Source organism: Papilio polytes, unplaced genomic scaffold (genome assembly GCF_000836215.1).
Source record: "Papilio polytes unplaced genomic scaffold, Ppol_1.0 DF824047.1, whole genome shotgun sequence".
Lineage (NCBI taxonomy): Eukaryota > Metazoa > Arthropoda > Insecta > Lepidoptera > Papilionidae > Papilio > Papilio polytes.
This window is the reverse complement of record NW_013525157.1, coordinates 4,498,093-4,515,429: the sequence shown is the minus strand read 5'-3', so window position 1 is coordinate 4,515,429 and position 17,337 is coordinate 4,498,093. Positions and strand designations below refer to the sequence as shown.

The 17,337-nt window shown below is 33.2% G+C and overlaps 1 protein-coding gene across 3 annotated transcripts in view; it reads right to left on the bottom strand.

The window, feature by feature from the left end:
* Window positions 1-13,823, bottom strand: part of LOC106100458 (paired box protein Pax-6-like) — a 33,766-nt gene extending 19,943 nt beyond the window's left edge. For 2 of the 3 annotated variants that reach the window (XM_013279318.1, XM_013279320.1), the window contains exons 1-2: window positions 13,500-13,823; window positions 729-941 (exon numbers count right to left, since the gene is read on the bottom strand). In XM_013279318.1, the coding sequence (XP_013134772.1) occupies window positions 729-941; window positions 13,500-13,629 (343 nt within the window). In that variant the 5' untranslated portion in view covers window positions 13,630-13,823. The remainder of the gene's footprint in view (window positions 1-728; window positions 942-13,499) is intronic. The other variant, XM_013279319.1, reaches the window with a different exon arrangement.
* Window positions 13,824-17,337: the final 3,514 nt, after the last annotated feature.

The window sequence follows — 17,337 nt, the reverse complement described above, 5'->3', positions numbered from 1 at the left end:
TACGAAAAATGAAAAATGGGAACTATTAAACATGATATATTAATATTCAATCTTATAGTAAAAAATGGAAAGCAACAAACAAGTTCGGTTATTTTTTACATTAAATTTGTAAGTGTTCGTTTTGTTTTTATCTTCAGTATTTAAACGCCTGCTCACATTTTGGAGCCCCTTATCAATTTAAATTGACTTGACAAGCGCTCGTGTCACTCAAGCGATGAGTAAAGAGTACGCTACTGGAAAGTGCATATTATCATTGGATCACATCGCTTCTTGTTAAAGTTCACTCAGACATGGTAGTATTCTAAAAGAAGATAACTATAAAATAAAGCCAATGTTTACGTCTTTGGAGTAGCGAGGTATAAAAATTGCATCTAAAATATTCATAATAATATTTCAACGAGTAATTATTAAGAATGATTTTGCACCTCGTAACAAAGCATCGACAAGAAACACATTAAAGATCATTCGTATGAATCAATATAACGCTGAACGTAGCCTGGAGTATTTCGCTGTAATGAAATATGAGTTAATTGCGGTGCAACCGATACCCAGTAGGCAGAAGGTCGATTTATCAATTAAATATATGCAGTCGAGCATTGCGAGTTCTCTAACGCATAATTTAAATATTATTTTTTAAATAATCTGAACGTAATTTTACTTTTATACGTGGGTTAATTTTCAAGCTATAGTTTAAGCCTTAGCACTAGCTACTTCGTGTCAACTCTTACCGAGCAACTTGGTTACAGCACCTTGCTGGGACAGCACGTGGTGTGCGATGTCGTAGTGGCGCAGACCGAAACGGGACAGCTCCAGAAGCCGCTGCTGAGAGAGCAACGAGGAGAGCGGGTGGGACGCTGCGCCTGGGTACAGAGGGGTGCCCGCCCCGCCGCCCGCACCGCCCCCACCGCCCCCGCCCCCTGACGAAGATGGCGACACCGGTACTGAAACAATTCATCTTTTAATATATTTGCTTATACATTACATACCTATTTCGACATCATTATCTGTGAAGTCACAGACCAAAACTTTTACGTTGGCTTATGCTTGCTTATTGCTACAATTTATACAAAAATTGACTGTCCCTCTTTCGTTAAAAAAACATCGATAACTAGTAATTCTAGGCTGGTTAAATACACACTATTTTACGTCTTAGGTTTGCGCTACGATACTCTCGGCGCCACAAAACCTCCTGCCCGTCTCGTCACTTAATTACGCAAAACGCAACTCGATCTCGTTTTCTTATCGAGGATGGATGTTCATATCTATGAACCACAAGCATCACGTGTCAATTGATTAAAGTAAGCTTGTTTGTTATTTGTTAAAAGATATTTAAATGTACAGTATAACTTTAAAAGGTGTAAAAATATTTGTTACAAAACGCAATTTATAATCCAGATATGCAAAAATGTTCCTAAAGATTCCGTAACATCGGATATGATTGTATTACTGCGCCGCGTTTCAAAAATTCGGCGGTCATTTAACACTTAATTTACTGAAGCCTTAAAGTGACAAACTTTACCGTTTGAGTATTAGGGCCCTAACACACTTTGTTATATGTGAATTGAAAGTAAAATATACGTAATCAAATTATTTTTGTGTGTAAATATTCGTAACTAATAAAGCAATAAGCCGATATCTTCATACAATAAAAAAAAAAAAAACAATTTTTTTATTATTCAACAAAGTCAATAAAATGTCAACATCTATGCTGTTCTAAATCAACATAGCATGATCTCATAGCCTTACCAGGAATATAAGACTCCTGGACTGGAAGCGCTTCAATCTTATATCGCTTTTTCATTATATCAATGTGCGCAAAGAAATCAGTTCCTTATTTTTCCGCAATATGGCGAAAGTTCAGAAAAAGTCTAAGTCTGTGAAACATCAGTCAATGTTGTTTAAATTTCGTGAGACAATATTACAAGTAAATATTTAACTCACGTCTATTTTTCCGGTGGCGGCACAGACTAGTTTCGGACCCATCGGAAGTCAAACATCAGTCATTAAAAATGGTCACATTGGCGTTCTAATCTCTCTAATCTACTCAATCCATAGACGCAAAAATTAACTTCAATTAGATTGGTTATGCGATTTTACTACTTAATAATTTAGAAACAATGATGTAGAAAATACTCAGGTTAAGCTGTACGTAGTATGTTAATCAATGAAGCACATTGCGTAGATAGCTAATAAACTAATGGGATTAGCTGCGAATTACTCTTGTCAAAGGGCATTAAATAAATAGGATATTATCCAGATACCCGCTGAGGGTTTACCTTAATTAAAAAGTTGACATTTATAGATTGCAAACTATTATTAAATTTGAATTTTTTGTCTAAATTTTTTTGATTTTCTTTTAAAAATTTTTGAAAAATGTTTGACGACAACTATGTTCTAGTATTGTGTTTATGCGGTGAAAACTGATGGTAAACCAACAAGATGAAATACAAAAGCTTCCAATCGAGCACTATGTTTCATTACACTCCCATTAAGATAATACGGGCGTCAGATGTCCTTTTTTGTTTACAGTCTAGTTGACGATAAAACCCTTACACAGAAGAACATTAATACATCAAATACGTAAAAAAATAATAAAAACTTAAACAGATTGCCACAGCTTAAAATGTTGATTTGATTTTATAGTGGTGGTAACATTTTTTTAATGCAAAGTCTTTTTTATCTATGCTTACAGCATTGCATCTTTATTTTTTATTTGCATTTGCAAGACTTTAATAGGAAGTCATACGTGATAAAAAAACAGTCGGCAGCGTTGATATGAGTCATTTTCTTGATAATTTCTAACATTTCTTTGAGCAAATGCCTCCAGGGCTGCATTACCTTTCAAATTATAATACGATGGTCGCTAATATCTCTGTCATTTCTACAATTATTTATAGCCATCGTAAGTTTATTATATCGTCACATAATAGTAAGAGATTTAAAATTAATATCGTGGGAAATTTCACATGGTGACGTCACCAGCGATCATAGCACTCACCTGCACGCTCACCCTATAATATCAGTATTTCCTTGCTCCTAAATTGACACTGAAAACGCAACAGAACCTATTAAAATTTTATAACACCACTCGGAAATACAATTCTGTAAATCCACGCGGGTTATATCAATAAAATTTTATACACAACCCTGTCCGTTAAGATGGCACAAAGACAAAATTAAAATGTCTCAGACATTTAAGGTGTTGCATTCTTAATGCATATAGCATTATCTTTGCCTCGCAATTTGTCGTTAACTGCAGACCCTTACCTTAAAGGCGATCGTAACAATGCCTTCTTACGAATACGTCGTAACACTTTCAATTATAAATTAAGCTATTAACTTAATGTACAATAATTTGTTTATCAGGTTAAGCATCGAAATTAATGCAAGTGGCATAACTCGTTCATAACTTAACACTTTTTATTAGCGAGTCCGTACGGCAGTTTCGTCAAGTAAGGTAATATCCAAGTTTTCACTTCCGTGCAAACGAATGTAGACTTAAAAACATTGTCGTTAAATATACATTCCATTGGCTGTTAACGGCTGATCGAGCGGTTAGGAGTGGACTTGGACGTATAATTTCTTGTGTAATCGCTTTAATAATGGATGAAAAAAGTGATATTATCTGCTCACGGTCAATAAATTAACACCGTTTAGAGCAAAAATGTAGATCCTTAGTGTCGCTACTATTATAAATAAAGGGAGCTGGAACGAGGCGAGGTCTGAGTCGGTCCGCAGTGCCGGGACCGAGTGCGTGTGTTTTTATTTGGGTGCGTGAGTAGCGAGGCCTTATTAAAATATTTCGAGTGGAAACTGGAAGGACCACTTAGTGGTGCGCGGGAGTTTCACGCCTGAGCTGATACAACATTAAGTCGACAAGATAGCTTATTTGTGCTGAGCTGAGGATTAGGGGCAATAAATCACTGATTAGAATGTATTGACTGGCGTCGACTCCGGCGCACGATCTTCTCTCTTATTTATATACCGCTAGCTTTTAGGCTTTTATGACTTCATTATTTTACGTCGAACACTTCGACTAGTAATGATTTTATTTACATAATTAACACGAGATGCAAATCGGCCTACGTTTTACGAGTTGCCAGCGTTGCCTTAATTAATTATGGATTATGATCTCTAAAGGGTAAGTTTTAATTAAAGATAATGAAATTTATTTATTCAACGGAGTACAGTCGCGAGATTAAGGTTTTTAAAATGTTAAACAAAATTAAAATAAGAGTAAAGTCCGCATCTGAGACGAAAATAAAAAGGCATGGTTGTGTCTTGATTTCTTTAATGCAAAGTCGATTCTTATTTCACCTGCACAGGCCTGAGTGGATATCGGGAGATGCGAACTGGCTTCACAAGCGTACAGTCGTGTCCGCCAAATATCAAGCAGTTGCAAATTAAAAAAAAAATGTGTTAGCATAAGTTTTACCACTGTTTATGACAGCATGGAGTGTAAAATTGCCTCCTTATGTGAAAATAACAGTATAGCATCGACGATGTAATCTCACACGATCCTTGCCAATATCATGACTAATTTCGTTCCATTGTATAAAATTCATGAGCATTATGCAAATAAACTGGTTTTCATTCCTGATATGTAATTTAAGAAATTGTATATTAAATATACCGTGAAATGCCTCAATTCTAGATATTAATCGACTTTGTCGTATTTTATTGTTTGGCCTTTTTGAATCTTTAGGTCCTGCAAATATGATATTTAAGTATTATTTGCTATAGATATTGCGATATTAATCGAATTAGGATATGGTTTGCTTATTATTTCATAGCATTTTTATGGATTTTACATTTTTGGACGTATAACATGGTATTTGTTGACATCAACGGAGCACTAATATTAAGAATACATTTTGTGTAGTAACGTTAGTTTTATGAATCATTCTACACATGCACTGTACCATTGAGATGCATGGTCTTCACTATAATTTGGTTATTCTACGGCGCCTTTCTAACTAGAACACGACCACGTTTACATGCTACAGCTCAATTATACTTTTAATATTGTGAAGAATTATTAAAACGAACTGAAAGAAATTTAATTGTTTCTAAAGCGTTATTCTTAAAAACTTACATAGGTAAATAACTTCTAAATCAATACTTCTAAATAGATACAAATATTAAATTTAACTATTAGAGTATTAAAAATGCGACTTCATCTGCGAGGAATTATAAAATAAATTGCAAATAATTTTTAATCGTATTGTGTGAAAAAAACAAATATTTACTATGAAAATCATACAATTGTCATGTCATGTAATATATTTTCCAAAATCCATTCAGATCCGTTAAATCATTGCAAAGCTACGTTACAAATATTCATAACTAATTACATCTGTAACTCGGATACCATTTTATGTCCTTCAATAAAAAGTACTAGTTAGAACAACAGCAAGTAAATAAGGCACTTAATTGCCATGTAATTGACAACCTGGACTCGAGTTAAAATCAATTTTATACTGACAATAAAAAGCAAGCAAACTATGAAGCCATTACATGACGTTTCCCTTTTATGCGATGCCTTAAAGAGATTACAATGCAGCTTATACGGAACGCGTTGTAAATTTTATCTTTATAAGCGCTTATGATTATTGACTACTTAACCTCAATTCTACATTTGTTTATATTAAGAATGAAATAATTCCAAATGGTAGACATAACCAGATCTTATTAAGTGTTTATTATTATAGAGATTGGAACAAGAGCTTATCGGTATGTTTTTATACAATTTGATTACTTCGAGTCAGCGCCATTTTGTATCATAAAATTTCACAAAAAGATGTCTCAATAAACGAACTGTGCAAATTCTCAATTGCTTAATATTGTATGAAATTCGAAAACCACCACTTCGTAAAAGATCTTTAAATGCGATATTCTTTTTATAAATTCGTTATTTTCTTTATACGAGGCAAATAACCTATTATTTTATCTGAAAACGACAACAATTCAAAGTATATATTTAAATAAAATATTTATTCATCATAAGAAATACACATCTGGTGAAAGCATTTTTAATATACCGTTTTTAACTCATATAACATTTTTCTTTACATGTTAAATTACAATTAAGTAGCCCTAGGATTTCATATTTTATGTTAAAGTACATACAATTAAAAAACGAAGATTTTGTTCTAGTAGAGTAAACTACATAACGATGGCTACATAAATGTTTAAAGACAAGTTTTACAAGACAACATTTTAAACGTTCTCCAAATCTCCAGTTTCTTTAATGGTTTCTTTTGCATTTACACAGAAGATTATCAATAGATATTAACAAGATAATTTAAAAATTAAACAACATGTAAATCGAAAAAGATGTATGTTTCAACTTTTATTGTTGTTACAATGATATTGTGTGTATTTAAATTTGTAAGAATAAGCTTCCTTTTAACTGAAAGTCGTAACAAAACCTGATTACTGTTAATTAGTATATCTCTACTGGTTCAGTGTGTGAGTGCACGCCTTTTCATTGTATTTACTAATAACACTCCTATTCTTGCGCCATTGCCAATGAAATTGTTACTTGCAATCTTAATTACTGTTTTATTACTTGCTTTACGATAAATACAAAATCATTCCTAAGTAAAATGTTAATTTTCCCTTATTAATTCTTCCAGTACAAAAAATACGTATAGACATGCTATTAATTTCTTTAATTTACACTATCGTTCGCCCGCGACTCTGTCCGCATCTAATTAAAAGAAAACAAATGTGAGTAGCCTATGTGTTCTTTCAAACTATTCTCTACATCTATACCAAATTTTATCGAAATCCGTTCACCAGTTTAGGCTACAAACTCTTACAATCCCTCCATCTAAACTTTCGCATTTATAATATTAAGTATAAGTATGATTTTAATTTCTTAATTTAGATCCAACTTTTTCCGGTTCAAAATTACTTTGTAGAACGTTGTCAAAAATTAAAATTGACGAAACAGAGAGATATTAATAAATGATAAGTTCTAGTCACACGTTCCTCGTGTCTCAAATCGTGTAACTAGATACGCATGTGACTGGTTTAGTGGCGATAGTTAACAAAAGCAATTACTAAATCACGTTACACGGTAGCACGTTTAAATCACACATAAATAACCGTAAAGGCAAGAAATTAAGAATAAAAATTTAGTGAAGCGCATATTTCTAATTGTGCAATATTCTCTTGCAGAGTTGTTTATATTAATTACTATTTCAAAATCATGTCTTTTTCATATTTTTTTGTAATTTTTAAGACTAAAACGCTAAAGTCATTTTATATCGAACAGAACGCGGTGGCGTCTCGCCGCCGCGCCGATGAGTTCTTCGAAATATTTTGTTGTTATCTTTTTGTCGATACCGTTTCTAGACGATCATTACACATAAACGCCTCCCATTGAAGTTACACTAATTAAAAAATTTTCAATATCCTTCAAGTCTTGGTATGTGGACAAAAAACGACACCTGAACGGCTTAATACTAATTTGGCTTAAACTTAAAAAAAATGTTTAATCATGTCGCTGTAATTGATTATTCGAACCTATTTTCCTTGAGAACTAAAGAATATTGTACCTATAAAATGTCCCATCATATGAATTCGATGAACAGTTAGTTTTGATTCATGTACACAGCACAAAACCAACTTAATTGAGTCGTAATAAAACAATAAGCAAATGAAAAATGTTTTAAACATTTGAATTTTCAATAATATTTTCTTCTTTATTTTGCGTCAAGAATAACCACAAAAGTAAACTTAGCTAAATGGCAAACGATGCCCTATAATTTTCAATTCGTGATCCTTAACTTTAACGTATGCCTTTAATAGGTTTTCCGGTGTAGGCGGAATCCGCAAATTTATAAGTCAGATTCAGATTTAACAGCGGAACTGAGCATTGAATAAATAAATCAAATGAGTTTGCCCACCGCGATGCTAACTTTTTGCGAGTGTTATGGTAATCACGACGCGTAGTTTGCTAAACAATATACATATACAAGTTTTTAAACGCATTCCAATCGTATATATTACATTTAATTTGCAATTTTATCGAAGTGATCTATATCTCAGAAAACATAAACATCTATAACAGTTAAATGTAATAAAACAGAACACATATTCATCCTAAATAACATGATAAATAACGCACTTTCTTAAGGTCATAAAATTGGTTGACTGTTACATTACCTGTCATTTAAAGTCAAGGTGACCGTTTTTTATTAAAACTTTCACGTTATAAGGAAAATATTTCCACGGATCGGTGAGATATTGCCCATCATCTGTCAAGGATCTAAATTTGTAAACAGCTATCGCATGTCAATTGCGCACATTTTCACCGCGACCTCAATACATGTTGAATTATTAGCTCTCAAATGTTCAACAGTTAGTTTCGGAAAAACATGTTATTGCCTAGTTTGAGATTTGTTTACAATTGATATGTTCTTTTTGTAATAACATGTCACATATTAATAGTAAACGACTCAATAAAATTTCCCGATGTTTTCTGGTTTGTCAAATTTATTTCTCTATACATGTCAACTTGACTATAAAGTTTACTGTAAGGTAGAATTTATTTAATTTATGACAACTGTATAGTTATAAAAAACTTCTGTATCATAAAATAGATTTGTTATCATGATAATAACTAATGAAAGTAAACTTGGAAAAATTTGCGACCATTTGTAATATAAAATAATATATCAAATTCTATATTTAAGTACTTTGCTTTTGAAAGTTAACTGTAAAATAAATCGTTTAACCATATTTAAAAACAATTTCTCTAAAAATAAGAACACTTTCCAGGTGTGGAACTTTATTTATCAGTGCCAACCTTTTTGTTAAATATCTATGATATACTTCTATACTAATATTATAAAGAGGAAAGATTTGTATTTTTGTATGTATTGATATAATTTAAAAACTACTGGGCCGATTTTATAAATTCTTTCACTATTAAAAACTACGTTATCATTTTACACACGTTTTTATTTCACACAGGCGATGTCGCGGGCAACAGTTAGTTATTTATATTCATATTTTAGAGACATCAACGTATTTATAACAAGTATAATTTTTATGATGCCCGACATATTTGGTTCTACTCGTATATCTATGAAGACGAGTTTTAAAATTAACTCGATCATAAACACGTCAAGTTGGCATTATAAGGCTTCTTTGAGCATTTGCGTCACATGTACACAGCGTTTTTACTTTAGTATGCGGTACTAATGTTATACCCGAGTTTACCTCTCGTATGGCAATTTTAATTAAGCGGACAGGTTACTGTTTAAAAAAGCTGTTGATTATTATGCGTGTTCACCATTTAGATGTTAATTAGATTTAGCACCTGATCAAATTCTTTCGGCAATGTTGTGTAGTTTGACACCAAAATGAATATAAGCATAGAACTGAATCACATTTTAATATTATAATTAAGCCGTTGAATGTATTATTAAATCATCGATACTGTCAAATCATTCAGAGACAAAGACATCATACTAATATTATCAATGCGAAAGTGTAGATGGATGTTTGTTAGAGTTTGTAGACAAAATGTTTGAACGGATTTCGATGAAACTTGGTATAGATGTGGAGGATAGTCTGGAAGAACATATAGGCCACCAACATTTTTTTTCCACGCTCACGGAATCGCGAGCAGAACCTAGTTTAAGAAACATTTCTTAGATCTCTTTGTCATTTATAGAAAATTTAATATTAAAAATAAAAAAATGTTATATTTTCCAAATATAATAATTATAAGTTACAAATTAAAAGTGGTGGAAAGGTTAATTTATTAAGAATCTCGAGTATTTTCCTTTTCTTTATCTTACTTCTCCTTACTTTTTTAATTAATTTAAACGTATTACTTGCAATCAAATATTAATTATAAAGAATAAGTAAAAACTATTTTTGTTGTTTATTTCCTGGAATGAAGGCAAAATCTGCAAAGATTTCATTACAAAATGACTTGCACAATTTCGTGCCTTAAAGTTTCTGGTTAGGCCTGGCTTCATACGATATAGTAGTTTTGATCTTAAGTTCTTGCAATCGCGATCGTTTAATTTCTTAGAAAAAATGAAAGATGTAATATGCGTAGCAGAATTGGCCGCTGGCTTACAATGGCTTTTAGTTATGCCTTTGTCAGAACTTCTAATCAGAACTTAGAAGATAATGATGTTTACCTTTTTCCTTTACACTTTTGTAGGAATTTAGTATACACTAGTAAATAAGTTGGCTACTAAGCAACATGTTTAGGAGCCAATCAACGACTCTGGGTTTGGCATTAAATGTCTAAGTATTATGCCTAGTCAATTCTAGACAACGAGCCTGTGAATTCATTTAATGATGCGGAACAGATGCAGGCGGTTAAAAAAAAACCATAGGCACAAAAACACCCACAAACAAGTCATTATATAAGTTAGATAAATGAGATAAGAGAAACAAGGAAAATTTATATTGCGAAAGTGAATGGTACTGTCTATTGAAACGGCCTATTTGATCATGTGTGTTGTGTACCTTATATGCCGTAAAAATACACAACAAAACGTAATTTCCAAATAACCAAAGCAACAACTATAAGAAGTTTCTACTCTACAACTTTTATGTAGGTAAAGAGCATCTCTATAAAAGCTGAAAAAAGTATTTGTGTGAAAAATGCAAACATAAGCAAACATCACCTAGGAACTCAGGTTCACTGGACGGATGCGTTTTATATTTTTTTAGTTCTGCAATGTCTGACTAAATATAAATTTCGACAGGTCCCATCAATGGAACAATACGGAAAAAAGCTTTTTTCGTCGTCAAACATTAAACCCACTAAACTATTACAAAACACATTGCATATTATTGTTATACAAAACGGTGAATATTGATCAACCTTCACCGGAAGTGCTACCGGACAATCTAGCGATCGATCTATCGATTAATTAGCTCGATCGGTAATACAATGCTTGCAATGTCCTGTTAGAGTTCGGTTTTCGCTCACTCATCGCGGCAGCTGTCCTCTGTGACAAAACAAATGAGACGCGGCGCATAGCATCGGCTTTCGAAACGAACGCACCGGACCCGGCTACGTACCGAAAATACCTTCGCAGTAAGTGGATCATAAACGTTTGATTGACTGAGACGAACGCACAGTAATTACACCATTGTTTTATCGAACTGTAGCTTTCGGAAGTTTCGTATTAACATCACGCTATAACAGATAACTATGTACGGTTATGCGTTCAGTACTTATAAGGTTTATTCTAATATGTAGTTCTGATTCAAACTGAACGAATTACAATTTCTGTACAAAAATTATTTATTTTGATAAATTTTATTTAGGGTTTGAGTTAATATTCGACGTTAATTAAAAATGACACTAATCAATATCTATACTGACATTATAAAGAGGAAACATTCATATTTTTGTATATATTGAAATAACTAAAAAACCTACAGGGCCGATTTTAAAAATTCTTTCACCGATAGAAAGGTAATTTAACATAGGTAACATAGGCTACATTTTTTATAACTTTTTAATTTCACGGGGACGAAGTGACAGACAACAGCTAGTATGGCATGCGTATCGAAAGACGCTTTTACAAAAATGCAAAATGTTTACTGCACTTCGAAGTGAAAGTGATCTCAGGACGTCGTCTCTTTCATTCTCTGCGTAAAAAACAGAGATGGCAATATAATTTTGTTTCGCATCTGGAGTGCAAACACTGTGGGTCACTGCTAGAACGAGGAGAGGCTTCCTTGACCACATCCTGTGTGCCCTTTGCTGTTAATGATTGAAGCACTGCATTTTTAAGTACTTTATTGACCACAATCCTGACATGCAATGAAACCACGAGATCCTAGATCACATAAAATGTTAGTTCTAAAATGTGTTGTGTATAAAATCAATAGCTATGAATTTTATTTAGTACTAGTACTAGGCGGGGTTTCTTGTCATGATCTTTGTGTTGGTTCGCTTTTTCTAGTATTTTATTTATCTTACCATGAAAAAAAACTATTAAACCATGATGTTAAAGATCTATACTTTTCAAAGTCCAATGTTCGTAAGATATGGGTTTCTTACCAAGATTGGATTGTTTTAGCTCCCGATATTTCGGCACAGTTGTATGCTCCATGTTCACGGACTGACTGAGCTGCTTTTCAAAGTCCGTTGGAAAAAATAGCAAATTTTTTCTTCCTAAATACCTTTATTAGGATTGCTTATTCTTAAATGACTACAAAAATACATGCTTACGTTAATTAATAAAAAAAAATAATGAATTAACATTAAAATACCTTAAGATTACACGCTTTGAAGTTTCGGCATATAAAATACCAATTTATTTTAATTCATCGCCTTAATATTTTGTTTAAATCATTCTTGTAATCAGACGAACAGCTTTTTTTCGTTGCCCTATCACCGACAGATCTATCTGATAAGAGTTAGAGTCGTTTCTATCTATGACCGGACATATTTAACGCAAGTAACTGTCACTAACAGGTTAATCTTTGAATTAGTTTAACTGATTCCAGTCATAATAACAATTAAATATTAATTAATTCAACTTCTAACCAGAAAACACTGAATTAATTTCTAAAATACATTTTTAACATGTTTTTTAAGGAAAATAAAAAAAACAATACAAATGTTGTCCTTATTTAAGGCCTTTACCGGATAATTTACAAATTAAATATACAAATAATATCATTTGTTAGAAACAATATTTTTAACTATTTAGGAGAATTAAATTTGACCTTAGAACTTACATTGAATGAGATACATACATTAATCAATTTAAATGCTTTTCCTTAAAAATCTCTTCTCGAATTTCTCTTTGTTTTTTTATGTAATTACTTTATCATTGTTAACATAACTCATATTTCTATTGTAACTAAATAAAAGAACAGTTATCGTAATACAAAGAATTACGAAATTTTTACAACTTACGTTTAGCGTCGGCGTTGGATGTTTCAGTAAGAACATGATTTCTTTTTTCATTCTGTTTAGGATTCCCGTAATATGTTTAATTGTCTGAATGTTTCTTTACTGTTTACGTATAATATTTCCTATATTTCAAAAATAATAAATATTAGTCAATGCAAAATTAACTTGCAACTTTGTTAAATTACTACTAATGATGAGTAATGTCGCAGAATGTTCAGTACGATAATATTAAAGGATCTATTAGATAGTTATTATTTTTATTTTTTTGATGATTTAATTAATTAACATAGCCTAGATAATAGCAGTTATATAATAAGAATAATTTAATGATAAGATTTGTAATCATATCAGCTAACAAACCGTCAATTTGTAAAACGGCCGCGCTCAGGGCATTTCCGATATTATTTTTCGTATCTAAACATATGTTTAACACTAGACACCTACAGATTAATTTGTAATAAATCACATATTGAAATAAATATAAAAATAGTTTCTTTAATAGATAATAACAAAAAAAAAACAAATGTAACAAATCACTACTGGCAGCAATAGAAAATGAAAAATTAGCTTTACGATAACTTACCGTTGGGTGATATATTGAGGGCCTGTGAGATGGCGGCGGTCGCCGGAGGCGCCGGCTCCATCTTCCAGGGGGCGCAGCACGAGGCGGGCGAGAACTCAGGCGTGGGGCCGCTGCCCGCAGATATCAACATGGTAGAGTTCCACTGTCCCCCAACTGTACGCTAGCATATGCAACAAACGTTCCACACCGACACGGGTACAGTCCACGGTAGCCAGTCGAATAGCCGCTACTCGATTGTTTTTTAAAGTCAACCGAAGCATACGAGTGACGGCAACCGGCCGCACGCGCTCGCTCGAAGCTCAGCCAGAACACTGAAGAGCGCGCTTGGTGTGCCGGCGCGCCCACTCGCGCGCCCACTCCCATTAGCACGCCTCGGAAAAAATCACCGTCGACGAACAATAACAAAAACTACCTCCGCTATATCGAACCTCCGCGCACCTCTCACTCTAACGCTCTTAATTCGATTTCCGAACGCGTCAAAACTACAGCAGCGCTCGATTCATTGCCGGCCTTCCGTCCTGAACTTCTAATCCTTCAAATTATTATCATTCTTATCTTTAGAGTCATAGAAACCATTTTACCTTACAATGATTGAGCGTTATAGGATGTTTTGAAAGTGAACGCAATGGAAACTACTCCTACTCACACTCGTTCGATTCGGCTTAAGCTTGAACCGTATGAAAGGGACAGGTGCTCTACCGCTCGGTGGTAGAATTACAGTAGTGAGCACAGGTGATCTTTTATCATTACTTTAGAACGGAGGTGTTAATATATAGCTCTCTCGTTTACTCGAGTGTAACGTAACGCCGGCAGTTGGAGACAAAGACATAAATGACTCGCTTGTTAATTAAGCGCGGTTCAAGTTGATCACGCTTACCATTTTAATAGTCGCTGTAACGCCGCACACCATTCTAATTAAGTCGAAGAGCAGGGATTTCATTTTTAAATTGAACACTTACCTATACTTTGTTAGCCCATATGGTATTCGCTTATTGATTCGCGGTATGTAAATAAAGTGAGTGTTGTTGAATACCCTCGGTAACTTTAGAAGTATTTAAATGTTCATTATATAGTTAAAATATTAAAGAAGCCTAGATCGCAGATGGTGGCTTACATATGCAATCTGTTACATTAATAGCTAAGATTTAAATTAAGGTTTAATTATAAATGGCCTATTCTGGAGGAGATACAAGCAATAATTACTGTTGTACTTTAGTCGGTTTTTGCTGGAAGTACAATGAATACGTTATCAGTGCGGGGCTTTTTTATTAATAATTACAGGGAATCGGAATCGCCGGAAGGTCCCGGCCGAAGTGCAACTGCCGTGCGTGGAAGTCGCTTTTCAATCGACTCTTTTGATCATAAATACACTTTCTTTGTAGGGGTTCTTTAATTTGTGGCAATCTCGATATTTGTGGTTTCCGCTCGCCTGTACAATACAATTCTATGTAGACAATACGCTTCCAATGTAACTTTTACATTCACTTTACTTATATTTTATGTATAAATGTATAAAAACTCAAGATAGTGTGGTTATTAAAAAAACTTTGATTTAATATGAGAATTAATGCGGCGGCTATAATTTAAAGTTTATTTCAACTTTGTTTTTACTTAATTGAAACAATTAATTTGCTGCGAAATTTACATTATACATAAATTTTCTCTAGCAATTTCCATGAAGAAGATTTTAGTTGTTTAAATACCTATTAAGTATCTTTGTAAACGACAATATAAAATTGATGGAAAACTATACAAAAATAATTTGATAATTTCAGATGAAATTCTCAAATTAATTAAATTGCAAGATTAAAAAAACGGCAATATAATGAAGATAATTATTCTCAAAAAATCACAAAATTCCAATCTCTGGTTGAAAGACTAGTGGAATTTGATAGTTATATCACAAGATTCACTATGACTTGGCGACTATACAAAAAAACTATGAAACGGTTATTTGAGCAATACTCGTTGCTTAGTATTTTTAACGTTTACCTTACGCATCGATTATTTTTTAACATTTTATTTATAGTTAAACATGTGTACGTAATATGAAACGGATTGCTGACCTTATGGTCCAGTAAACATCGTATCTGCTTTCTACTAAAGATGTTGTGATCAGATCTCGAAGCCTATTTAACCTTTTATATTATTAAATTATTATTACACTTATTATTTGAGTATACACCAACAAGGATATCTCACCCGGTAGGCATAAGTCAAACTAAATTATGACAAAACACCCTCCTAGTAAAAAGTGTCACAGGATCCTATTTGTACTTGTTCTTGCTTTTAGCTATTTTATGCTAAAGTAGGTTTTACATACTTTCTAACAGAACTAACGGCGATAGCAGCGCCTCTCGCACCGTCCCCGATGTCCGTTTATTATTATACCTACTATTGGAAAATGAATCAGATTTCTATAATTGAATTTAAAAGAAATGAACATCACAAAATTTGTTTTTTAATCTATTGGAGGTTTAAAAATTTACAAATGCTGAACAGAATTCACTCTTTTATTAATTCCTACGGGGACCCAGAGTAATTTCCTAAATTTTTCAAAGTGTAAATGTAGATAAAAACCAAAAACTCTTTAATAGACTAGAATGCAAACACCGACGGATAATAATAATAGTCAATATGTCATGCATTGATCACAAATAAACTAACATCATGTTTATGAAGACAGAACATACAAACTGCAGACGACGTAAAATTGCCGGATTAACTAAGACCCTACAAAAATCTACTAGAAAACGGATAAGTACTTACATTTTTATATTTATACTCCAATAATGTTTTAGAAAGTGACAGCATTTTAACAGCAGTCTGAATAAAAATCTTTACGGAGAGCAAGCATGAATTCACGGCCTATTATTTAATGATATCCGTAAGGTCGTTATTGGAGTGAATGTTTTTAATTTTTGTTTTGTTTTGTAGCAGACCGAGCGGCCAGCTTCCTCGGACAGGCGCCGACGCGGGGAGAATTTAGTGCCAAGATACGGCGTGGGTGTTACCTAATGAATATATTTATTTGTGACGGCGCTCTCGCCGACTTTTATCTGACACCAACGGGAGACAAGTCCCTATCTGGGAGCCGTAAGGTGCCTCCCTGTTGCTGAACGGGTTCGAGTAAGCCCGTCTGTCCGTATGTCCGTATCGATTCGTCCGCGCGATAAAACTCCCGAGAACTCTAAGTGGTTTCGTGGCTCCGGTGATACTAAAATTAGCGTTATCATTTTATTTGTGAGCAAAGGTGTGTTGTAATAGTTTCGAGTGAAGATTTGATGAGTGCAATTAACATTCCGAGATTAGTTCACATTAAATTTAATGACATGAATTTATGTTACGTTTTAACCGTTTCAAATGTTAAGTAGATGTTATGTAGCTTATTTGTTGTATTTTAACTATTACAGATCCCATCAAGTGGATAGAATGTTTCATTATGTTTGTTGTTAAAAATTAATAGAACTTTAGTATAGACATTTGGGTTAGTATAGCGAAGTTTACCATGGACAGTTCAAATAACCTTTTGAATTTAGTTTTACTTCTGTGGAACCTTTTCATATCATAGACAGGTTAATAAGGCCTAAAAGAACAAAGACTGAAGACCACTTAATAACATTGCGTCCACTTTCCAAAAGATTCACGAACACATAAATTGTTCCTAGATATTCCTTTCCTATTAATTTATTTTTATTATATATGGTACGCACCTTTAAACATCTACCTATAACAAAGGAGTAGAAAAGTCAATATAGGAGATAACCATTTTTGCATTTCTCCTTACTACATACTCACTTAACAAAGGAACGAGGTGTTGCCCGCTAATACAATAACA